General features: G+C 49.8%; 1 protein-coding gene across 7 annotated transcripts in view; it reads right to left on the bottom strand.

The window, feature by feature from the left end:
- UBR3 (ubiquitin protein ligase E3 component n-recognin 3) overlaps positions 1-24,999 on the bottom strand; it is a 2,118,328-nt gene that overhangs the window by 1,369,601 nt on the left and 723,728 nt on the right. For all 7 annotated transcript variants that reach the window (XM_086956098.1, XM_086956102.1, XM_086956099.1 and 4 more), the window contains exons 11-12: positions 22,427-22,513; positions 22,268-22,333 (exon numbers count right to left, since the gene is read on the bottom strand). In XM_086956098.1, coding sequence (XP_086812224.1) covers positions 22,268-22,333; positions 22,427-22,513 — 153 coding nt within the window. The remainder of the gene's footprint in view (positions 1-22,267; positions 22,334-22,426; positions 22,514-24,999) is intronic.

The raw sequence follows: 24,999 nt of genomic DNA, 5'->3' as shown, positions 1-24,999 counted from the left end.
CTTTAAGGAATGGTGTTAATGTTGGGCCATCTACGTTCTTGGATAGTTTTGAGAGAGCGAATCTTAATGAAGAAATATTTGATTTCCATTGCTTCTAAACGGGCTTTATGATGGACCATTGAAGGAGAGTGACTTCCAGGTATATGTAACACTATTACTGATTTACCTGGCCATATTCCTAGTTAGACCTCGTTAGATTTGTATTCTTTGTACTGAATGTTACAATCTTGGTATTTTCTTAATTGACCTCAAGTTATTTTTTAAGGAGCAGAAACTGAACTTGCTTAATGTGTGCAGCAAGCTGATTTCAATACACTCTAATAAGAAAGTTAACATTGGTAAACTGAATAAAACTGGCAGCCCATCCTCTTCGATAGTGGCCCCATAGAGATGAAAAAGAAGTGGAGCTATAATGCATTCTACTTTAAGGCCTTTGTGAAGATTTTTTAGTCCATGCAATACTATCTCCAAATTTGAGCTGAATCCAGTTACACAAGTATAGGACCTAGGATAGAAACGATCAAAACTCCGCAAGTGGTTGCGATCGTTTGACTAATACTTCGCACTTCAGGGAGTTCCTGTAGGTGTCGATTTTAAGGTCTAGAAAAGATAGATTGTCTCTACTCACATTGGCAGAAAGAACTGCTAAAAAAAATGAAGTGATTGATTAAACAGTAGAAAAAAGTTTTTCAACTTTACTATCACTATGAGTGGAGAAGAATTCGGATCTCTCATGGAAAACCTCAAATTAGGCCCCTCTTGAGACTGCAAAGAAATTGTACAGCTAAGAGCAAGTACAAAAAACACGCTGATAAATTGGCAGTCAAGCTATATGACAGACTATCCGGCCAAATGCATTTAAGAGGAAAGGAGATGTGCACCAAATACTCCTTAATAAATCAGCACCAAACTAACTAGACTCAGATCCTTCCGAAAATGACCTCAGATGGGCAAAGAGAAAGGATAGTAATCTAAATAATATATTCCAAAAACTGCAGTTTTATGAACACTGGATATATATCGACTCTAGACCTACAACTGGGCTAAACGATTAGGTTTAATGGGGCCAATATAGTACTAATTGATTGACCTACCATTATGCAGGGTGGTTATAACACCAGTACTGTTTCATCTTCAATCTCTTAGAATAATATAAATAAGACATGAATTTAAAATGTTATGCAACCAGATCACATTGCTATATACCAGTTCTTGAAAGGACCACAGAATAGTATAATATATTAACATTCGTCTGGTATATTAACAACTGGATCACTGCTTTTATCTAGATAAGTCTTTAACATGAGCTTCCAACAGTTGTTCGAGCTCATCCAAGTGGTCTATATGGATAAGGAGAACATAGCTTTGATGAAGCATGCTAGTAGTATTTGTGGGTGAGGTGCCTTATCCTAATAAATTAAGCTATCTTTGATGTGGTAGGAGTTTATGCAGTAGCATAACTGCAGATTATGAGCCCACGCATCTGTTGTCTTTAAGAAAAAGAATCATGATGTCCTTTGGCAATTTATTTGGGCTTCATCTTTTGGTGAGCTTTGTCCCTATAAAGTTCCGATAGATAGAATCGACGGCTTTTTTTTATTCAACAAAGCAGGCATGTAAATGGCTAAAACTGAATATTGCTTTAAATGCAAAGGCACTGTTCACCGTGATATGGACTATGGCGCTGTAGTCTGATTGAAAGCCCTTCTAGAACCAGGGCACAAGGGAAGTAGGGTCTTCTCTTCTACGCAATTTTTCAAGTCACCTTGCAGCAAGGATGCTAAGTATTTAGAATCTAGATCCAAAAGTGCAATTAATCTATATTTGGCAGGATGCTTTTTTATTGCCTTTCTTATAAAGTAGAGGTGGATGTGACCCTTGCCAGGGGCACAGAACAGTAACAGTATTAGAGCATTTCTCAGAGGTTTTTTTAATGTTTCTAACCAGTACGTAGGGTTCGACTTGAAGACACCTGCCTACATCCCAGTTGGCTACAGTATTGAATCTTTTGTGCTTCTTCTGATTATCTGTATAATCTGATATGTGGGGGGCATTTAGTTGCAAGTAGTCTCACTGATTTTTAACTTAAGTCATCATTCAAGGAAGATGGACTTCCTATATGAAATTTAAGTCCAAAGAACTTTGAAAGTTATTAGAAATTGATTCCAGTTCTTCATGTTGGTCACTTTGCAAGTAAAATGATTTTACAAATACAATCCCAGTTGTAACATGGGCATTATTCTTCATGGGAATTGCATCTGATGTTTTGTTAACATGGCTCAAAAAATCCTGAAGGTTGATGGATTGGCATACACTGTAAAGATCTAGCCTCTGTTGTTCTTTATATGAGCATTTCACATCCCAAATACATTGGGTGTATTGTTGACATTCTTGTCTTTGCAATGTACATAACTGACATTGGGATGTCCTATCAAAGCGACCATTAAAAACTCTTAGATTAATGGGATAGAATGATTTAGGTATCAAATTAACCAATTGCAAAATGTCTTCCGCCTGGATATTCCATAGTAGATTTTGTTCATGGTGTTAATCTTCTTCTGGGCCTACTGAAGGTCAGTTGTTCTTCTGATAGATACTTCTAGCTGTAGATCTCGTCTACGAACCCTGCCGAAACCTCGAACAATTTTGAATGGATACCAAAGCAGTACCTATTTGGAGGTGGGTCTATGGCTGGACTCAAACCAGAACTCATAAAGGACAAAAGGGGCCGCTCTCTGCAAACTTGACTGTCCAGACAATAGTGTTTCATGAACGTGTGGAGGGACAGCCACGTAGACAACGGGCAAATTTCCAATACAGGGACGTTTCATTCCATTACAGTGGAAGCGGGACTGGCCCCGACAGAGAAAGCACATAGGTCTTCCAGAGGATGATTTTTAGCAAAGGCATAACATACCTTAATGCATAGCATGAACAAGCAAGAAATGGCTCTATTTTACACTGCCTTACCTTTCTCACTCCAGAGAACCCAACAAAGAGTTGATAGTCCACCAGGCGTTCCATGGTTATCGAAGTACAAGTTTAGCCCTTTCTTGAGGTCCAGACGATGGAGTCTCTCCTCCTCCTTAGAAGGCTGAGGCAGAGTGCAGAATGCCAACAGGTTGATGTAATGACCGATGCGGATCAGTGTCACAACTTTGGGAAGAAAGATTACTGTTTCTACAATCCAGATAGGGAGAGCGCCTTGGAATGGTTCGCGTCGTTTCTATCTGACCGCTCCTTCCAAGTGCATGCCCCGCCGTACTCATCCAGCATACATCCCCTGGAGTGTGGAGTACCGCAGGGCTCCGCGCTCAGCCCCACACTGTTTAATGTGTACGTCCGCCCCTTTGCCATGTTGGCTCGAGATCGGAACATCAAATTACAATCTTATGCGGACGATACACAACTCATTTTCACCTTTTCCAAAGACATAGGGGCTGACCAAGCGAAGTTCCAGGAAGATATCTTAGCCATATCAAACTGGCTAGCACAGAACTATCTCCAGCTTAACTCTGCTAAAACGGAGATACTTCTGGTAGGGAAAGATACTCAGAAATGGGATGAACACTGGTGGCCGCCAACTCTGGGCCGTCCTCCCGCTCCCAAAGAGGTTGTCAAAAATCTGGGCCGGATGTTAGACAATTCACTCTCCATGGAAATCCACGCTAAGAGAGTGGCAGGCAACTGTTATGGTCGCCTACGCTCTCTGAGACCTATTCTTGGCTTCTTTGAGCCTTGTGTCCGTCAGATTATAATCCAGGCTTTAGTCTTATCCCAGCTAGACTACTGCAATGTTTTGATGCTGGGTTCTAATCAGGCAGTGATACATAGGTTGCAGAGAGCTCAGAATGCTGCAGCTCGCACTCTGTTTGGGCTGCCAAAAAGATGCCATATATCGCCTATTCTTCACCGGCTACACTGGTTGCCGATTAAACAACGTATCCAGTTTAAGAGCCTATGTCTCACCCATAAAATCCTGTATGGCACTGGTCCAAAAACCCTGCAGGGACTCTGCTCCTTCTATGTCCCTACGCGTGCCCTCAGATCGGCTTATCTATCTTTGGCACGCAAGACCAAGATCCATAGATGCAGAGCAGGCGGTCGCGCTTTTAGGTATCTGGCGCCGAAACTGTGAAACTCGATCCCACTTACGGTTCGGGCCACTTCTAACCACTTTCTGTTTCGCAAACAAATTAAAACTTGGCTGTTTTCCTCCATTTAATCTCCCTGTTGTGTTGTCTGGTATCTAGGTCTGTCCGCAGCGCTGGGACGCCCCATTGTGGGGTAGCCATGCGCTATACAAGCAGATTTAACATAACATAACATTGTCTGGGAAAATGGTGGTGTACAGCAGGTTGACTAAAAGAGCTTGAAGCTCACTCACACCACGTCAATCTTATGGTGACAAGGAAAATGTTCTTTTGAGTGAGGAGCTGCAAGGTACAACTCTGAAGAAGCTCAAAGGAAGTGCACATCAGAAATGTGAGGGCCATATTAAGGTCCTACTGTGGTATGACAAAGGGAGAGGGAGGAAACAAATGTTGCAAACCTTTAAAAAAGCTCATAACACATGAAGACTTAAAGCACAAGTTACTTACCTGCGGTAACGATATATCTGTAAGAAACATTAGTTAGTGATAGATTCATTACCTTAGAATTACCCCCAGGCATCAGGCTAGATCCGAAAAGTTTTCATCAGCAGTACCCCTGCGCGTCGGAAGGTGGCGTCGTGCGGCTCCGCATCAGTCGTTGGCGTCGCGGTCGCCGAGATGACATCGCAGCAGCTATTTAGCAGCCGCCCTCGCGTGCGAACGTCAGTTCTGTTCACGACTTTTTGCACCAGGAAAGCAGAGCCATGCAAGATACTGACCACTGGTGCCTTGAAACAAGGGACCTGAAAGGGATGGCCTTAACCCTAGAAACCAGTTCGCAGAACAGAGAGGATGGGTGGGGTGGTAAGGAATCTATCACTAACTAATGTCTCTGTAAGGAATCTATCACTAACTAATGCACAAGTTACTACTTGTGTAACGATATATCTGTAAGAGACATTAGTTAGTGATAGATTCATTACCTTAGAATATCCCCAGGCGTCAGACTGGATCCGGAAAGTTTTGCGTAGCAGTACCCTTGCGCGTCGGTAGGCGTCGTCTGCGGCTCCGCGTCAGTCGTCGGCGTCGTGGGTGCTGTGATGACGTCGTCGGAGTACTTAGACGCCGCCTCCGCGTGCTGACGTCAGTTCTTAGCCACAGCTTTTCCGCGCCAGAAGCGCAGAGCCATGACAAAAACCGACACTGGTGCCAAGAAACTAGGGCCCTGAAAGGGGATGACCTTAACCCTAGATATCGGTTCGCAGAACGGGGAGGATGGGTGGGTCGGTAAGGAATCTATCACTAACTAATGTCTCTTACAGATATATCGTTACACAAGTAGTAACTTGTGCATCTGAAAGAGACACGTTAGTGATAGATTCCTTACCTTAGAATAGATACCCCAGCAATACCATCCCCGTGGTGGTGGGTCTGCGAACCAATAGTTACACCAGAAAGTCCTGGAGAACGGAACGGCCGAAGTAGCCGTCCCTCCGGACTTGACTGTCCAGGCAGTAGTGCCGCGCAAACGTGTGCAACGAGGCCCACGTAGCTGCCTGGCAAATGTCCTGCAAGGGCACACCTCGGCCCAAGGCAGTTGTAGTGGCCGTGGCTCGAGTGGAATGAGCCCTCAGCCCAACAGGGGGTTCCTTCTTAGCCAAGGAGTAACACGCCTGGATGCACATGATAATCCATCTAGAGATGGTCCGTTTGTGCACCGCTTTCCCTTTCTTAGCGCCCGCGTACCCAACAAAGAGTTGATCATCCACCCGGAACTGGCGTGTGCGATCCAGATAGAACGAGAGCGCACGTTTTGGGTCCAGACGGTGGAGCCTCTCCTCCTCTCTCGAGGGGTGCGGAGGCGGAAAGAAGGTGGGCAATGTGATGGACTGCCCAATGTGGAAGGCCGTGACCACCTTAGGCAAGAAGGAGGGCCTAGTCCTCAAAACAACCTTGTCCGGATGGACTGAAAGGAAAGGAGGCTTACAAAAGAGAGCCTGGAGCTCACTCACTCTCCTGGCAGAGGTGATGGCTACCAGGAAGGCAGTCTTCAAAGAAAGAAGGCGAAGAGGGCAGTTGTGAAGTGGCTCGAAGGGAGCGCACATCAGAAATGTCAGAACCAGGTTAAGTCCCACTGAGGCATCACGAAGGGAACAGGAGGAAAGGTATGAGTGATGCCCTTCAGGAATCGATTTACGATAGGGGACTTGAACAAAGAAGGTTGGTCAGGCAGCCTCAGAAAGGCTGAAAGAGCCGAAAGATAGCCCTTGACAGTGCCCAGAGCAGAGCCCTGCTGGGCAAGAGAGAGAAGGAAGAGAAGAACTTCAGAGAGAGGGGCTTGAGGGGATCCACAGCCTTTGCTGTGCACCATGCCACAAATCTGTTCCACCTGCAGGCGTATACCGTCTTTGTGGAGGGACGCCTGGCTGCCAGAATGATGTTGCAAACGTCAGGAGGCAAGTCAAATGGCCTCAACTGTCGCCGCTCAATCTCCAAGCATGGAGGTGGAGACTGGACAGGTTCGGGTGGAGGACCGTCCCCTGCTGCTGCGACAGAAGGTCCTCCTGAAGAGGCAGACGAACCGGGGGATCGACTGACATACTGAGTAGCTCGGGATACCAGTACCTTCGTGCCCAGTCCGGAGCCACAAGGATGATTTGTGCCCGGTCGCGCTTGATCTTCTTCAGCACTCTGGGCAGAAGAGGTATAGGCGGAAAGGCGTACAACAGACCGCAGCTCCACTCGCGACGAAAAGCGTCTCCGAGCGAGTGCCGCCTTGGAAATTCCAAAAACAGAGCAAATTGGAAATTCCAACGCGCAGAACAGATGAATTTGCGCGTTCTCTTCGGTGGCGAATAGGTCTAACCAAGGCTCTCCCCATCGCAGAAAGAGGCCTTGCGCCACGTCCAAGTTCAGACGCCATTCGTGATCCATCGAGCACCGACGGCTGAGTTGGTCCGCCCTGACGTTCAGAGAACCTGCCAGGTGTTGAGCCACCAGAGTCACGCCCTGATGTTCCAGCCATTGCCAGACACGCAGAGCCTCCTGGCAAAGGGTCCACGACCCCACTCCGCCCTGTTTGTTGCAGTACCACATGGCGGTGGTGTTGTACGTGAACACCTGCACTGCACTCCCTCGGATAGACGGGAGGAATGCTTTCAGTGCCAGACGAATCGGCCGCAGCTCCAACAGATTGATATGGAGCCGGGACTCCGCCGGAGACCAGAGTCCTCTGATCTTCGCCTCTCCCAAGTGGCCTCCCCAGCCCTGGAGGGACGCGTCCGTCACAACTACGTGCTCCGGTTGGGGAAGGGAGAGGGATCAGCTGTTGACCCAATCGCGGTCCGTGAGCCACCACTGCAGCTGTCTCGCAGTGCCCTCCGAGATCAGGACATGGTCGGACAGGTTGCCCCGGTGCTGGGCCCACTGAAACTTCAGGTCCCACTGCAGAGCCCGCATCCGCCACCGTGCGTGATGCACCAGAAGGATGCAGGAGGCCATCAGCCCCAGAAGCCGCAGCGTCAACCTGACCGAAACCCGGGATAACGGCCCGAAGATCGGATTCAGAGCCTGTATATCCCGAACCCGCTGTTCGGGCGGGTAAACCCGAAACTGCGCCGAGTCGAGAACCGCTCCGATGAAAAGGAGCTTCTGAGAGGGGCACAGGTGTGACTTCGGCACATTGATGGAAAATCCCAGCAGGTGCAGGAGATCCGCCGTAGTCTGGAGGTGGCTGACGACTGTCTGGGGCGAGCCCGCCTTCAACAACCAGTCGTCTAGGTAGGGGAAGACTGAGACCCCTAACCTGCGCGGATGAGCTGCGACCACCGCCATCACCTTCGTGAACACCCGTGGGGCGCTGGTAAGGCCGAAGGGGAGCACGGTGAACTGAAAGTGCTCGAGGCCTACCGTGAACCGCAGGTAACGCCGGTGGGCCGGCAGGACGGGGATGTGGAAATATGCATCCTGCAAGTCCAACGCTACCATCCAGTTTCCCGGGTCTAGGGCAGCCAAGACCTGAGTCAGTGTCAGCATTTTGAACTTCTCCTTCCGGAGGAAGCCGTTGACGTTCCTCAGATCCAAGGTAGGGCGTAGGCCCCCTTTGCTCTTCTTGGGTACCAGGAAGTAGTGGGAGTAGCAACCACGTCCTACTTCTGGCCCAGGAACGCGCTCGATGGCCCCCTTGGCCAAGAGGACCGAAACTTCCTCCTGCAGGAGCCGCAAGTGATCCCCCGATATGCGGTGGTGTTGCGGTGGCATGGCTTGAGGGGTCGTCTCGAAGGGGAGGGAGTAGCCCCTTCGGACGATCTGCAGCAACCACCTGTCCGAAGTGACAGTGCGCCAGTGAGAGTGGTGATGGCGAACCCTGCCTCCCACTGGCGTCACATGGGCCGAAAAGCACGGACTAGGAGGGTTTAGAGGCGGATGCTGCGGGGCAGGTGTGGACTGGCTCCACCTGTTTCCCCGACCGCCTCCACGGCGGTTTCCACGGCCGCCGCCGCGCTGGACGACAGTTTGCGGTGAGTGGCTGGCGGCACGTGTGGGGGCGCCCCTTCCTTGGCCGCAAAAGGCACCCATTTGCTGGCGCTGGGCCGAGAGGCCCAAGGACTTGGCTGTAGCCCTGGAGTCCTTAAAGCCCTCAAGCGCGTGGTTTGCCTTGTCGCCAAAGAGGCGACGGCAATCGAACGGCATGTCCATGAGTGTATTTTGGACGTCTGCCGAGACATTGGCGGATCTCAGCCAGGCGTGGCGTCATATCGCCACCGTCGTAGCCATCGCTCTGCCCAGCGAGTCAGTAGTATCCAGTCCACACCTGATTGAATACTTCGCTGCGTCCCGGCCCTCCACAAGGGCTTGGCTGAGTTTGGCCCGTACCTCCAACGGACACTCTGGCAGCACTTCCACCACCGTTTCCCACAGAGAGTGGGTGTAACGGCCCAAGAGGCATGCGGTGTTGGAAGACCGCAGTCCCAAGCTAAGGGATGAGAATACTTTCTTGCCATAGGCCTCGTACCTCTTGGATTCCCTGTCCGGCGGGGCCGTCGGGAAGGCGGTCTGGAAGTTAGAGGCCTGGATAACCAGACTCTCGGGGTTGGGGTGGGTGGACAGGAAACATGGGTCGCCCGGGGCCGGGCGGTGGCGTCTGGCCACGTTCCTATCTACAGGCGAACCTGTAGCGGGCCTGGACCAAGTGCCCAAAAGAACGTCTGTCAAGGCCTCATTAAACGGCAGCAGAGGCTCCATGGAGCATGACTGCGGCTTAAGGACCTCAGTGAGGAGGTTAGTCCTCACGGCCGCGACGGGGAGCTCAAGGCCCAAGGCCTTAGCAGCCCTCGTCAACACCACACCATAAGTAGCACCCTCCTCCGAAGCCACGGTAGGAGGGGAGACAAATTCAGTGTCTGGAGAGGTGTCCAGGCCACTGGCCTCCCCAAGGTCTCCTGTCCAGTCCATGTTAGACTGACACTCCCTGGTCAGAGGGTCCTCAGACCCCTCCCAATTCTCCTCTTCCCCCATCTCCTGAGAATCAGGGTCGTAAGTGAATGGGGTCGGTTCATAGAAACTAAAATCTCCAAACGGCGTCAAGATCGGCGCCGATAGGCGTCGTCCCGACGTCGGAACCGATTGAGAGGAGGCATCGGGGACGGCGCCGCCCGAGGACGACGCCGGAGGGGACACCACACGGACCGACGCCGGGGGGGGTCGTAAGGTCCACCGGTGACGATCCATCGCCCGAGGAGGGCCCAGCGGCGTCGGGCCCGAAGGCGCCGACGACGCCGGGGCCGCTGTACCCTGCGGCGCCGGGCCCGAGGGCACCGGCGGTGTCGGGATCGTGGAGCCCTGCGGCGCCGGGTCCGAAGGCGCCGGCGGCGTCGAGGCCGAAGCACCCGACAGCGTCGGGGTCGTAGCCCCCGACCCACTAGGGCCCCCAGACGGGTTCACTGGGCCCGAAGGCGCAGCGGAACCCGTCGGAGGAGAAAGGGACCTCATGGCCATGAGGAAACGCTCAATCTCCTCCGGCGTCACGTTCAGCCCAGGGACTAAGGGGTTTGGGGCCGAACGCGGTGCCCGCGACTCCCGAGGAGCCGCGTGGGCGGTGTCACCCGAACCCCCGGCCGCATCGCGCGAGCGTCGGGGGGAGTCAGAAGAGCGATGATGTCTCTTCGACTTCTTATGCTTCTTACCTGACGACTTGGACCCGGAGGAGTGGCGCCGACTCCCGGAGCTGTGACGGCAGATCTCGAGTCGCCTGCGGGACCGCTCCCGCCTGGCCTTCCTCGAAAGGGCCCGACAGTCGGAGCAGGCCTCGCTGTCATGGTCGACGCCCAAACACATCAGGCACAAGCGGTGGGGATCCGTTACCGACATGGTACAGTTGCAGTCGTCGCAGTGCTTGAATCCGGGCATCCCTAACGGCACCGTCGGAGTCGTAAAGACTTCGAAATGGATCAAAAGATCACAAAAGTATAGTCAAAAAGTGACTAGGGAACTGCTCTTTCCAGATCTGCGCTGGCTGGCGCGGAAAAAAGAAGAACTGAAGTCAGCACGCGGAGGCGGCGTCTAAGTACTCAGACGACGTCATCGCGGTGCCCACGACGCCGACGACGGACGCGAAGCCGCAGACGACGCCTACCGACGCGCAAGGGTACTGCTACGCAAAACTTTCCGGATCCAGTCTGACGCCTGGGGATATTCTAAGGTAAGGAATCTATCACTAACGTGCCTCTTTTCTTTCAGATGTTTCTTACAGATATATTGTTAGCGGAGGTAAGTAACTTGTTCATCTGAAAGAAACACGTTAGTGATAGATACTTTACCTTTGCATAGATACCCCAGCAATACCAACCCCGGTGGTGGGTCTGCGAACAAAGATCACACCAGAAAGTCCCGGAGAACAGAACGGCTGAAGAAGCCGTCTCTCTGGACTTGGCTGTCCAGGTAGTAGTGCTTAGTAAAAGTGTGCAGTGAGACCCACGTAGCTGCCTGACCGATGTCTTGCAGGGGGACACCACCTCCCAATGCTGTAGTGGCTGCCGTCACCCTGGTGGAATGGGCGCGCAGCCCCACCGGAGGCTCGTTTTTAACCAGAGAATAACAGGCTTTAATACACAAGATGACCCATCTAGAGATAATTTGCTTGTGTACGGCCCGACCTTTTTTGGCATCAACATAGCCAACAAAGAGCTCGTCATCCACCCGGTACTGTTGTGTGAGGTTCAAGTAGAACGAGAGCGCACATTTTGGGTCCAGACGGTAGAGCCTCTCTTCCTCTCCAGAAGGATGCGGAGGTGGAAAGAAGGTGGGCAAAGTGATGGTCTGCCCGATGTGAAAGACAGTGACAACTTTAGGCGAAAAGGAATGACGGGTTCTGAGCATAACCTTTTCCGGATGAACAGACAGAAAAGGAGGTTTACAAGAAAGAACCTGAAGCTCACTCACTCGCCTAGCAGAGGTGATGGCCACCAGGAAAGCAGTCTTCAAGGTTAAAAGACGTAAAGGACAATTGTGCAGAGGCTCAAAGGGAGCGCACATCAAATATGGGAGAACCAAGTTCAAGTCCCACTGTGGCATCACGAAAGGAATAGGAGGGAAAAGATAAGTAATGCCTTGGAGGAATCTATTTAAAACAGGGGACTTGAAAAGAGAGGGCTGATCAGGGAACCTGAGAAAGGCAGAAATAGCAGTAAGGTAGCCCTTGATAGTGCTCAGAGAAGAGCCCTGCTGAGCCAAAGAAAGAAGGAACAAAATGACTTCTGAAAGAGGGGCAGAAAGGGGATCAACCGCTTTTGCTGTGCACCATGCCACAAACTTGTTCCACCGGCAGGCGTATACTAACTTAGTGGAGGGACGCCTGTCTGCCAGAATCGCATTACAGGAGGCAATTTGAAAGGAATCAACTGCCGCCGCTCAATCTCCACGCAAGGAGGTGGAGACTGGGCAGGTTCGGGTGGGGGCCATCCCCTGCTACTGCGACAGAAGATCCTCCCGAAGAGGCAGTCGGATCTGGGGATCGATTGTCATGCTGAATAGCTCAAGATACCATACTCTTCGAGCCCAGTCCAGAGCCAAAAGAATGACTTGGACCCAGTCGCGCCTGATCTTCTTCAGCACTCTGGGTAGAAGTGGTACAGGCGGAAAGGCGTACAACAGACCGCAACTCCACTCACGACGAAAAGCGTCGCCTAGCGAGTGCCGCCTTGGAAATTCCAACGCGCAGAACTGCTGACATTGCGCGTTCTCTTCGGTGGCGAATAGATCTAACCAATGCTCTCCCCCCTAACGAAAGAGACCTTGTACCACGTCCAAGTGAAGACGCCATTCGTGATCCATCATGCACCCGCGGCTGCGTTCGTCTGCCCTGGCGTTCAGTGAACCTGCCAGGTGTTGAACCATCAGGGTAATGCCCTGATGTTCCAGCATGTCCAGAGGAGCGGAGCCTCCTGATAAAGGGTCCACGACCCCACCCCGCCCCGTTTGTTGCAGTACCACATGGCAGTGGTGTTGTTCGTGAACACCTGCACCACTCTTCCCCTTGACAGAGGGAAGGAATGCCTTCAGTGCAAGACGGATCACCCAGAGCTCCAGAAGTTCGATATGAAGCCGGGACTCCACCAGAGGACTCTGATCTTCGCCTCTCCCATGTGGCCGCCCCATCCCAGGAGGGACACATCTGTCACCACTGTGTGCTCTGGTTGGGAAAGGGAGAGGGATCTGCCATTGACCCAAAGTCAGTTTGTGAGCCACTACTGCAATTGATGAGCAGTGCCTCTGAGATCTGGACGCACTCCGACAGGTTCCCCTAGTGTTGCACCCACTAGAACTTCAGGTCCCCCTGCAGAGCCCACATATGCCATCTGGCATGATCGACCAGCAAAATGCATTAGGTAATGAGGCCCAGCAGGCTGAAAGAGTAGAATCAGAGCCTGAATATCCAGGACTCGCCGTTCAGGAGGAAAGACCAGAAACTGCACCGTGTTCAGAACCGCTCCGATGAAGAGGAGCTTCTGAGAGGGAATCAGGCGCGACTACGGTACATTGATGGAGAACCCCAGCAAATGCAGGAGGTCGGCAGTAGACTGGAGGTGCGAGACGACTGCCTGGGGCGAGCCTGCCTTCAACAACCAGTCACATAGCTAGGAGAAGACTGGAACCCCTGATCTGCGCAGATGAGCTGCGACCACTGCCATCACTTTGTGAACACCCGAGGGGCACTGGTAAGGCCAAAGGGGAGCACAGCAAACTGAAAGTGCTCGTAAACCGCCGGTGGGCCAGCAGGACGGGAATATGGAAATATGTGTCCTGCAGATCCAACGCTACCATCCAGTCCCCAGGGTCGAGGGCAGACAAGACCTCAGCCAGAGTTAATATTTTGAACTTTTCCTTCCAGAGGAAGCAATTAACGTTCCGGAGGTCTAAGATAGGACGCAGGCCCTTGTCCTTTTTGGGCACCAGAAAGCTGGAACCCGCTCGATGGCCCCTTTGACGAAGAGGGCCACAACTTCCTGTTGGAGAAGTGCCAAATGATCCCCCGACATGCGGTGGCACTGGGGTGGCATGGCTGGAGGGGTAGTCTCAAAGGGGAGGGAGTAGTCCCTTCGGACTATTTGTAAATCCCACCTGTCCATAGTGATAGTGCGCTAGTGGGGGAGGTGAAGGCGAATCCTGCCACCCACTGACGTTTGATGGGCCTGAAAGACCGGACTAGGAAGGTTTGGAGGCAGTAGTGGCCAGGGTGGAAGTGGACTGACCCGTTCGCTGGCCCCCTGACCCGCCAAGGCGGGTTGCACGTCCACGGCCATACGCAGGCCTGTGGCTCTGAAGCGAACGTGATGGGACGCCCCTTCCGTGGCCCCGAAAGGAGCGAAAAGCAGAAGGCCGAAGAGGTCAGCAGGCACAATCACTTGGACGTAGCCTGTGAGTCTTTAAAACGCTATAACGCACTATCTGCCTTGTTGCCAAAAAGGCATATGCCATCAAAGGGCATCTCCATAAGAGAGTTCTGGACATCCCCAGAGAAGCCATTAGTCCTCAGCCAGACATGGCGACGGAGCGCCACGGTCGTGGAAATCGCCCTACCCAACATGTCGGCGGTGTCAAGACCACCTCGAATTGTGAACTTGGCTGCATCTCTCCCTTCAACATCAGCCTGAGAGAGCACTGTCCGGGCCTCCTCCGAACACTGGGGCACCACTTGCGCCACCGTATCCCACACAGAGTGGGAATAATGGCCCAAGATGCATGCGGTGCTCACAGACCGCAGCCCTGAACTGGCAGAGGAAAAAATCTTCTTTCCAAACTGTTCCGGTCTCTTGGATTCCCTATCCAGGGGTGCGGTAGGGAATGCGCTTGGGGACGTGGAGGCTATGACAACCAAGCTCTCAGGGGTGGGGTGTTGGGGGAGGAAAAGGGGGTAGTCCGGGGCCGGGTGATGGTGTCGGGCCACGTTCCTATCCACAGGAGCCCATGTGTTGGGCCTGGACCAGGTGCCCAAAGGAACGTCAGAAAATTCATTATTAAAAGGCAGCAGTGGCTCCGCAAAGGTAGCCGCCAGCTGAAGCAGTTCTGTCAGGAGGTTAGTCCTGGCGTCCACTGTAGGGAGTTGGAGAGCCTACGCCACCCTACGCAACACCACAGCATAACTTGCACCCTGCTCCGTAGCCACAGTAGGAGGAGATAGAATGCCAAGGTCAGGAGAGGTGTTAAGACCACTGGCATCCCCCAATTCTTCTGCCCAGTCCGGGTCATACTGACACTGCGCTATGAGAGGGCCCTCAGACCCCTCCAAGTCCTCCCCTTCCTCCGAAGGCTGATGAACAGGCAGAAAATAAGGAGGCTGGACATAGGGGTAGAAAGGCCCCATCGGGGTCCGAATCTGCGTCGATCGATGCCGTTCCGGCGCGGTGTCCGTTTCGGGGGCTGAAACCGGGGGTGAAGTCGTCCGGGGGTACGGGCGGCATCGGAAGTAGTGCCGGTGCGGTTGAAGTCGGTGGAGGTGTCACTAGGTCAACCGGCGTCGACCTAGATCCAGGTCTAGATCCTTGAGGACCCTGCCACGCCGGGGCCGGAGCCAACAGCGATGCCGGGGCCAGAGCTGCCGACAATGCAGAGCAAGGGCCCCCAGCCGGGTCCCGAAGTGCCGCCGGGGGGGCCTGACGGCCCAAAGAGGCAGGCCATGGCTGACAGAAAATCCTGCAGCTGGGTCGGAGTCACCGACTGACCCAGGAAGGGCGTGTAGGCCGTCGGCTACTGCATAGGCTCCGCCAGAGCCACGGGGATGACCCCACCCACACCCTCAGCCGCGACGGGCGAGGGGAAGCCAGAGAGCGATGGTGCTTCTTTGACTTCTTGTGCTTCGTCTTACCTGACCCAGAGAGCAGAGTGCAAAGACTTCGATCCCGACGATCGATGGTGATGGCTCAGCGACCGGTCCCTTGACCTCCCACGGGACCAGGACCCTGAACGGCGCAGAGCCGACTGCCGAACTTCTAGCAACTTTCGGGACCGCTCCCGCAAAGTCTTCGGCCCCATGGCCCGGCAGTCGGGGCATGACTTGGGGTCGTGGTCGCGCCCCAGGCAGTAGAGACACATGCGGTGCAGGTCGGTCACCGACATCATGCGATGACGGTCCCCACAAGACTTGAAGCAGGGCATCCCTACGGCACCAGAAGTTGATCGACTCGAAAAAAGAGACAAAAAGGCCTCGAAAAATGACTGGGTGTACTGCTCTCGCCGGACCAGCGCTTACATGCGCGGAAAAAAGAAATAACTGACGTCGGCGCGCTAGGGTGCGTCTAAGTAGCTGCTGCGACGTCATCTCGGCGACCATGCCGCCAACGGCGGATGCGAAGACGCACAATGCCACCTTCCGACGTGCAGGGGTACTGCAGACTAAAATGTTACTGATCCAGCCTGACGCCTGGGGGTAATTCTAAAGTAGGGAATCTATCACTAGCTTGTTTCTTTCAGATATCAGTCACGAATTAGCCGCTATCACAGATATCCTCACTTGGATTTCCTTAAATTATTCAAATGAAGGGATTTACACCAAATAGGTGTAAGCCTGAACTGCGTAACCAAATCTACCATTCAGCCAAATTCGGTGCAATTCTGTCCAGTGATTCGGGCTGTAGTGGTGTTCAAAGCTCCAATAGGAATTAACATGGGATATGCACTTTTTTAGACCCCACTCCTTTTCTCGGCCCCCCCACTTGACACATCATCCCGAAAATTTGCTTGCGCAACAAGAATCACTGGCGCACTTTTTAGGGGAAATTTCGTGAAGATTCAGCAAACGGTGCAAAAGATATATATATATATATATAGATATATCACAACACAGTTACCCAAACGAAGCACTGCCACAGGAAGTTGGTTAAGCTCTCCAAGTTTAATTGACACGCTGCACACAGGCGCTCTTCCAAGCATGGGCCCCAAACAACTCTAAAGCCAGACGCGTTTCGGGGGTATAATTCTCCCTTCTTCAATGGCAAAAAGTTCAGCAGGCATGGGGCGCACTCACGAGGGATTAATATTTGCACACTACGAGATCCATAAGGCTGTGCAAGGACATTGCCACGCCCACTGGGGCGGGAATCTCTATATCTACATATGTGCAGCAGAGCGCCTTGCATTCCTGCTGAACTTTTTGCCATTGAAGAAGGGAGAATTATACCCCAGAAACACGTCTGGCTTTAGAACTGTTTGGGGCCCATGCTTGGAAGAGCGCCTGTGTGCAGCGTGTCAATTAAACTTGGAGAGCTTAACCAACTTCCTGTGGCAGTGCTTCGTTTGGGTAACCTGTGTTGTGGCATTTACGACGGCTGACTCAGCCGTGAAGACCTGCCCACCGCCTCGCGGATCCTTGCCTGCTTCACATGAGGCAGGCACTTTGGAAGGAAGCAGCTGGCTTTGTTGCAGGGCGACGCCAGCTGATGCTCGAATTGACATTCACAATGCGGAGCAGGCTCTCACCTTGACAAAGCTCTGACCCACTGGGGATAAATACTGAAGTTTTATTGGCAGGCATGAGGCGCACCCACGAGGGATTAATATTTGCACACTACGAGATCCATAAGGCTGTGCAAGGACATTGCCACGCCCACTGGGGCGGGCATCCCTATATCTACATATGTGCAGCAGAGAGCCTTGCATTCCTGCTGAACTTTTTGCCATTGAAGAAGGGAGAATTATACCCCCGAAACGCGTCTGGCTTTAGAACTGTTTGGGGCCCATGCTTGGAAGAGCGCCTGTGTGCAGCGTGTCAATTAAACTTGGAGAGCTTAACCAACTTCCTGTGGCAGTGCTTCGTTTGGGTAACCTGTGTTGTGGCATTTACGACGGCTGACCCAGCCGTGAAGACCTGCCCACCGCCTCGCAGATCCTTGCCTGCTTCACATGAGGCAGGCACTTTGGAAGGAAGCAGCTGGCTTTGTTGCAGGGCGACGCCAGCTGATGCTCGAATTGACATTCACAAAGCGGAGCAGGCTCTCACCTTGACAAAGCTCCGACCCACTGGGGATAAATACTGAAGGTTTATTGGCAGGCATGGGGCGCACCCACGAGGGATTAATATTTGCACACTACGAGATCCATAAGGCTGTGCAAGGACATTGCCACGCCCACTGGGGCGGGAATCTCTATATCTAAATATGTGCAGCAGAGCGCTTGCATTCCTGCTGAACTTTTTGCCATTGAAGAAGGGAGAATTATACCCCCGAAACGCATCTGGCTTTAGAACTGTTTGGGGCCCATGCTTGGAAGAGCGCCTGTGTGCAGCGTGTCAATTAAACTTGGAGAGCTTAACCAACTTCCTGTGGCAGTGCTTCGTTTGGGTAACCTGTGTTGTGGCATTTACGACGGCTGACCCAGCCGTGAAGACCTGCCCACCGCCTCGCGGATCCTTGCCTGCTTCACATGAGGCAGGCACTTTGGAAGGAAGCAGCTGGCTTTGTTGCAGGGCGACGCCAGCTGATGCTCGAATTGACATTCACAATGCGGAGCAGGCTCTCACCTTGACAAAGCTCCGACCCACTGGGGATAAATACTGAAGTTTTATTGGCAGGCATGAGGCGCACCCACGAGGGATTAATATTTGCACACTACGAGATCCATAAGGCTGTGCAAGGACATTGCCACGCCCACTGGGGCGGGAATCTCTATATCTACATATGTGCAGCAGAGCGCCTTGCATTCCTGCTGAACTTTTTGCCATTGAAGAAGGGAGAATTATACCCTCGAAACGCGTCTGGCTTTAGAACTGTTTGGGGCCCATGCTTGGAAGAGCGCCTGTGTGCAGCGTGTCAATTAAACTTGGAGAGCTTAACCAACTTCCTGTGGCAGTGCTTCGTTTGGGTAACCTGTGTTGTGGCATTTACGACGGCTGACCCAGCCGTGAAGACCTGCCCACCGCCTCGCGGATCCTTGCCTGCTTCACATGAGGCAGGCACTTTGGAAGGAAGCAGCTGGCTTTGTTGCAGGGCGACGCCAGCTGATGCTCGAATTGACATTCACAAAGCGGAGCAGGCTCTCACCTTGACAAAGCTCCGACCCACTGGGGATAAATACTGAAGTTTTATTGGCAGGCATGGGGCGCACCCACGAGGGATTAATATTTGCACACTACGAGATCCATAAGGCTGTGCAAGGACATTGCCATGCCCACTGGGGCGGGAATCTCTATATCTACATATGTGCAGCAGAGCGCCTTGCATTCCTGCTGAACTTTTTGCCATTGAAGAAGGGAGAATTATACCCCCGAAACGCGTCTGGCTTTAGAACTGTTTGGGGCCCATGCTTGGAAGCGCGCCTGTGTGCAGCGTGTCAATTAAACTTGGAGAGCGTAAACCAACTTCCTGTGGCAGTGCTTCGTTTGGGTAACATGTGTTGTGGCATATATATATATATATATCTCACTGCTCCAGTCTTCACGCAAAATAAACATGCATAAAGGAAAGCACTCCCGGGGGAAGAGTCCAATAAAAGGTTTATTCATGGACTCACAGTGACCAGACTCATTTCGCAGTCGCCTTTATCGATGAAGATGACTGCCGAAACGAGTCTGATCACCCCGAGTCCGTAAATAAACCTTTTTTGGAATCGCCCACGGGAGTGCTTTTCTTTATGCATGTTTATTTTGCGTGGAGACTGGAGCAGTGATTAAAGCGGGCGCACCACCCGCGGGAAGCACCCACACGAGAGTGCACGGACGAGGTGTAACACGGAGCTGGGAGATATATATGGGAGTCGGTGTTGAAGTGCTGGAAACAGGCGTGGCCCGTGGCGCCAGAGGTGGAGTCAAGAGTGGAGCCAGAGGCAGCCCTAGTATGGGCGTATAGGGTCCAGCTGCCACAGAGGACACCCCGGCTAGCAGTATGATAGATGGAAAATCTCACACCTCCGTGGGACCCTCAGACTCACCCAAAAAATCAGAAAGGATCCAAAGAGTTCGAGCATGGCTTCAGAGAACTATTCCATCTGTGTAGGAATGGCTAGTGACCCCAGAAACTCGCTTTGTGCCGGAACAAGTTGTGAGATGGGCTCCAAAGTCGAACAACTAGGGAGCAAGATAGAGCTCCATGGTGCCGCCTTCGTGGCTTCTTACCAGAGTAAGGGTAGCAGGAAGGGGGCCAAATAACCTTATACTTCTTGTTTGTGTTTTTTCTTCGACTTCCTCGAAAATTAGGATCAAGAGGAAGACTGACCCCTGGAAGGACTGCAGGGACTTCAGAATCTCAAACTGGAACAGGACCAAATTTTCGATTTGGACCTGTCTTGTCGTTCATGGCAACAGGAAACAAAGCTCACACTCTTCTCAGATGCAAAGTAACAGAAATACAATTCCATCAAAAGGTGATGGTTAAAGATGTTTAAGCAACAACAAAAAATTGTACAAATATGATTCAGGGATCCATGACCCACTGAGCTGAAAAATGAACGGAGGATAATAGAGAATGCATTACATTCTAAGGCTTTGGAGCAGACTGCTGCCTTAAATTGCGGTATCAATTCTCTTTAATTCTAAATTTGTACATGGTTTCCTTACAAAAAGGAGAAGTGAAAAGGGATTTCTTCCCAGATGTTCCTTTCAACAGATTTTGAATGCAAACTGGAATTAGTAAAAGTGTAAATAAAAAGGTGTAAATAGAGGAAAGAGTGGGATAAATTTAAAACAAAATGTAGTGATTACTTTTTGGAAAGTTTTCTGGGATCCAGCACAAAGAGATATTTTCCATTTAAGAATATCAGTGAATATTCCAAAAGTTTTCTCTTCTTGATGAGAAAAATAACTCAATTGTTCTTCACAGATCTTTGAAGGATTTTAACTAGCTTATGAAGACAGACCTCATGTTTTTGACAGGTACAAACTTGTGACATTTATATTCTGCTTTAATCTCTTAAATGTGTCAAAGGGGCAGTTAGTCCCAGAAATGTCTTGGTCTCTGAAGGTTGCAATGCCAGACTAGTATTTCTAGCATGTGTGTACACAGTGTGTCATGAAGAAATGTATCTGCACATGATATAGATGTAATCCTTGTTAAAAAAAATAAAAAAAACAGTCAAATTACAAAAAAATAGATATTTTCCAGCATTATCCGCAACTTAAATGTTTTACAGAAGCTCTGATTACAATGCCCTGGTGAACGTTTCTAAAAGGTTTTACGTTGTTTCTCTGGTTCTATCATTCACAACGTGTCACACAAATAAAGAAAGAAAAGCATCATTTCCACAAAAAGATTCATTCCATTTCGGTTTGGCACTGCCAAGTTTGTGCAGATTTATCAAATGAAAGCCAAAAAAAATGGATGGCCCCCACTGTGACTTTACCCATTTTAATTCCCATAGCATTCTTTGCTCTATGATATAAAAAATGTCTGAACTAATTTACACCAAAATTGGCCTGAAAGTGTAACTTAATTCAAGGAAGTGCTTTTGAATACCTTGGTGTAAATCTGTTAAGTGGTTTTCGAAATATTAGCATCTAAAAACGTTTCATGGTGGCTTTAAAGGTTCAACTTGTAGAGGTTATCTAGACCATTATTCCACAGTGGTCGGTAAACAAGGGTTCGAGGTCCTTCCGTGGATGTAAATATTAAAATCTGATGGATCGAGGGAGCTTTTCCCTGTGTCAGCCAATTCAGGACTGCAAACACAAATCTGGGACCACAGACCTAAAGCTCTCAGGTTGGCTGGTCACATCAGAGCAAAATCTGTTGTGGTTGTTGTTACAAGGCTTAATCTGCGAGCCCTGAAAAATAAAACAAAATGAGCTAAAAAGGGACAGGGTATCATCTCCTAAATCTCACGATTATGTGATGGTGAGGCCTGGGGGTGCCGAAGTGAACTCCCTCCCAAGTTAGAATTTAAAACAAAATAATTATTATTTTGCTAAGGGGTCGTGGGCCATGGGGTTAGGTTTGGGCCTTCAGGTGCCACACCCTTCGAGGTTCACAAACACTGGCCAAGAGAATAAACACCCATATCATTTGTCTTGGCCTTATACTGAACCTTTTTCAGTGTCCACAGATCCAGAACCAGGACCATAAGTCCCAAGTAAAGTTGAGCCAGCAAGGGTTAGTGAACCTTACAGTAGAGTCTGCGCACCATTTAAAACACATAAAAAACAAAAAACAGGGTCCATAGTCAGTCATGTTATTCTCTTGATCACTCTTTCTTTGTTTGTTTCTGGGCCATTGGCAAACTGGTGTGTTAAGCATGGCGGACAGTGCGAGTCACGGCATGTTTTGCTTGCATACACTGGCAGCCATAACAGGTGAATTTCATTGGTTTTACGAGTTTCACCAAAACCATAAATCAGTTTGGAACTTATTTTCTCAGGGAACTTCAATTTTTTTTTTTTAAACATAATTTCCAATCCCCCCGAAACAGGCTGCTCTGGATGCCAAACAATGTTTATAGAGGCTTGTTCGCACTCTTCCTAACTCAAAGCAGGTGGTTGAACCACCATTGTGCAAAATGGTTGGCCTATGGAGCTTGGCTTGCGGCCTTGTGTTATTTTGTACATTTTTTTTCTTTTTTCTTTGGATTCACGAATCCCATTTTGGAACCGCAACTCTAAGGTATGGCCTGGTACCAAAACAACAAAAGAAGGTAGTTGGCACCAGTTAATCAAGCAATAAAGATTTATCCATAAGTCTAGTAAACAACATGCTTACCTTGCTCAGAAACATAGCATAATAACGATGCAGCGGCAAGTGAAAGGTGACCTGGTTAGGAGCTGGCTGGGAAAAAAAATTAAGCAGCATTAAAATGATTAACAGTTGAAAGACATTTCTACTCTGCAAATTGAATAAATGGACTGTAATCAAACGTACCTCATCTATAAAGTTGATGGCATCAAACCAGTCCTGAAGTGCTTCAAGGCAATATCTAACAACATTTCTAGTATAGTCCTGTGTCTCCTAGGGAAAGAAGTGGCAGAACATTAGATAATTCAAATAATTGCAGTTACATTTGTGACATGGGTAATTATCCATAGAAAGGGAAACTGTGGTGCCCTAAAAAAGTAGTTTGCAAAACTCAGAGGGAGTATTTTGAGAATTTCAAGACAACTCAGTGTATAGTAGAAGAGCTGGAGATTTTGAAAAAGAGGGACATAATACTAAGAAATGCATAAGGACATTTCACAGACTTGAGTGCAGTTATTTGTCCCATACAACTTTATTCTCATAATGTTAAAACAATTATGCTAAATACCAGGCAACAGGCTATATTTTCTAGCTGGTGCTAGCCGTGTCCTCTGTGTTGATGCATCTATTCTTAATGTTTTGTCATCCGTCTAGAGTTTTGCTCCATGTGCTACTTTTGTATTTAAGGTGGACCGTGGTTTAAATGCTGGCACCATCACAGCGCCTCCAGAATACTTTAGAATGGACAAACAGATGAGGACAGTGTCAATTTATCAAGCAAGGGAAGATCGACTCCTCTAATTTTGTCTGTAAAAGGAAAGACGAAAATGTACAGGATGGTGTACCAATTTTAAAGGATGCAATGAAAAATGCATAGCTCATTAAAAATGTTAACTGTCTGCATGACATCTTATGCAGTATCCAGCATTAGAAATATATACACAAGTCTAGGCAGTAACAAACGATCCATGATGACCTCCAAAAGAATAAATAGATTTCAACAAATGGATACTACTTAACTAACAGGAGAATGATATGCTAGAGCTTGTAAAGCTTAAGGTGGATATGGAAAGAAACTGCATGAGATATAACAAAGGCTTTCAAAGGGGTATAGTAAATGCAGTAAAAGAACTTAAAACAACCATACTTAAGACAACCCTATTTAGTCATTGGCGGAGTCGTGTGAGGCTGCATGCCTACAAATCTGTATTTCTGCTGAGCTCCTTCTCCCCTAATAAAATACTTCAATTTTCGGGCCGACAATCTACATTTGGAAAGAAAAGGTGATAGAGGATGTATTTCAAATTGCAGTATGAGCAAACGTGACATGAAATTAAAGTAGATAGAAGATTTTACAACCCTGCCACGTCGTGCCCCGAAGAAGCAAGCTGCAGACGTAACAGTAGAGGAAGGGAAGAGATTCAAAGCGCTCTACAGAGTATGCTGCACCTTTGGTTGAAATGAGGGGCATGAAGGTGAGCTTGGCACACGAAGTGGACACTGTGGCAATAAATTACATTTTGATGCAATGTTCATTTTATTTATTGTTTCAGCTTTACAATAAAGCCATACAATAATTAGGCATAACATTTACAAATCACGGATTTACCTAGAATCATGGAATAAACAATACATACTCCATGCAATACAACATTTTAAAAAAACGTTCTCATCAGCATGATACCTTACTTAATAAGATGCCTCCCTCCTGTATCCTTTGGATATGAACTACAGCCTAGATGTATTGTATACCTCGGTAGATTTATGGTTAATCCACATAACTTCTCTAAAGGACAAAGGGCTAATTTAAGAATGTAATTTAACTATTGTCCTCAACTATAATTCTCTTAAAGTGAGGATCCCCCACGCGCTAGAAGGCTTCAACGGTTCTCCCTCATGGGGCATCAGGGAGACTGTCTGGGGGGGACTACAAGCACCAAAATTCTTAGCGCCAGGAGGCGTACAGCACGAAAGGTCAAGGAAAGGAGCCCACACACGTACTATAAACGGTTATCTCACTGTGTGGGATATCAAAGAGGCTGTCCAGGCAAAGCCTCGGCCAAGGACGGGCCAGTCATCGCCTGGAGGAGGCTGGGCCACCCCCTGACACCTGCAAGGCCACAAGGTACTAACACTATCATTACTGTATCATTTGGGTTGATTAAGCTATTACAGTACCTGGTCTTGGTTGTTGCGCAGCGGCATAGGGAAAAGGAAGTTGCTGGAAACAACTATGAATGCATCCGACTCCAAGAAAAGGACCGGGGTGACAGCCTGTAGAAACACCTTAGCGGAGATTGATAGTCTGATAGAGGATGTGTGAACGATGTTGAAATCGAAATCTCCGCTTACACCCTCAACTGATCCTCGCCCTCCCTCACCCCATGGTACTAAGGGGTCTGGGAAAACCCTAGCGGGAATATTTACCAAAAAGCAGGAAAAGGGAATAAAACCACTCGAACACAGGCCTGAAAGCCCCTGGGATCAAGAGACTGCTGCGGTGATACAGAACCCTTTGACAGAACACTTCTTCCGAAGCCTGCTCTGTCACGTCACATCCCCCCTCTATTACGTCAGACATTCCATGCATAAATCGATCTGCCCATGATCGTGAGCTGGTCACCGTGGAGTGTCCAGGAGTCACAGAAATTCAAGACCACTCTGATTTGCCAGATTTGATCCAAGTTTTGATAAAGTCATTTGCACAATTCAAGGACGAGGTAAAATATCTGAGGGTGCTGAAAAAATTCCTTAGTGGA

This window comes from Lissotriton vulgaris, chromosome 2_1 (genome assembly GCF_964263255.1).
Source record: "Lissotriton vulgaris chromosome 2_1, aLisVul1.2, whole genome shotgun sequence".
In the NCBI taxonomy this organism is placed as follows: Eukaryota; Metazoa; Chordata; class Amphibia; order Caudata; family Salamandridae; genus Lissotriton; species Lissotriton vulgaris.
This window is presented reverse-complemented; position numbering and strand designations above follow the sequence as displayed.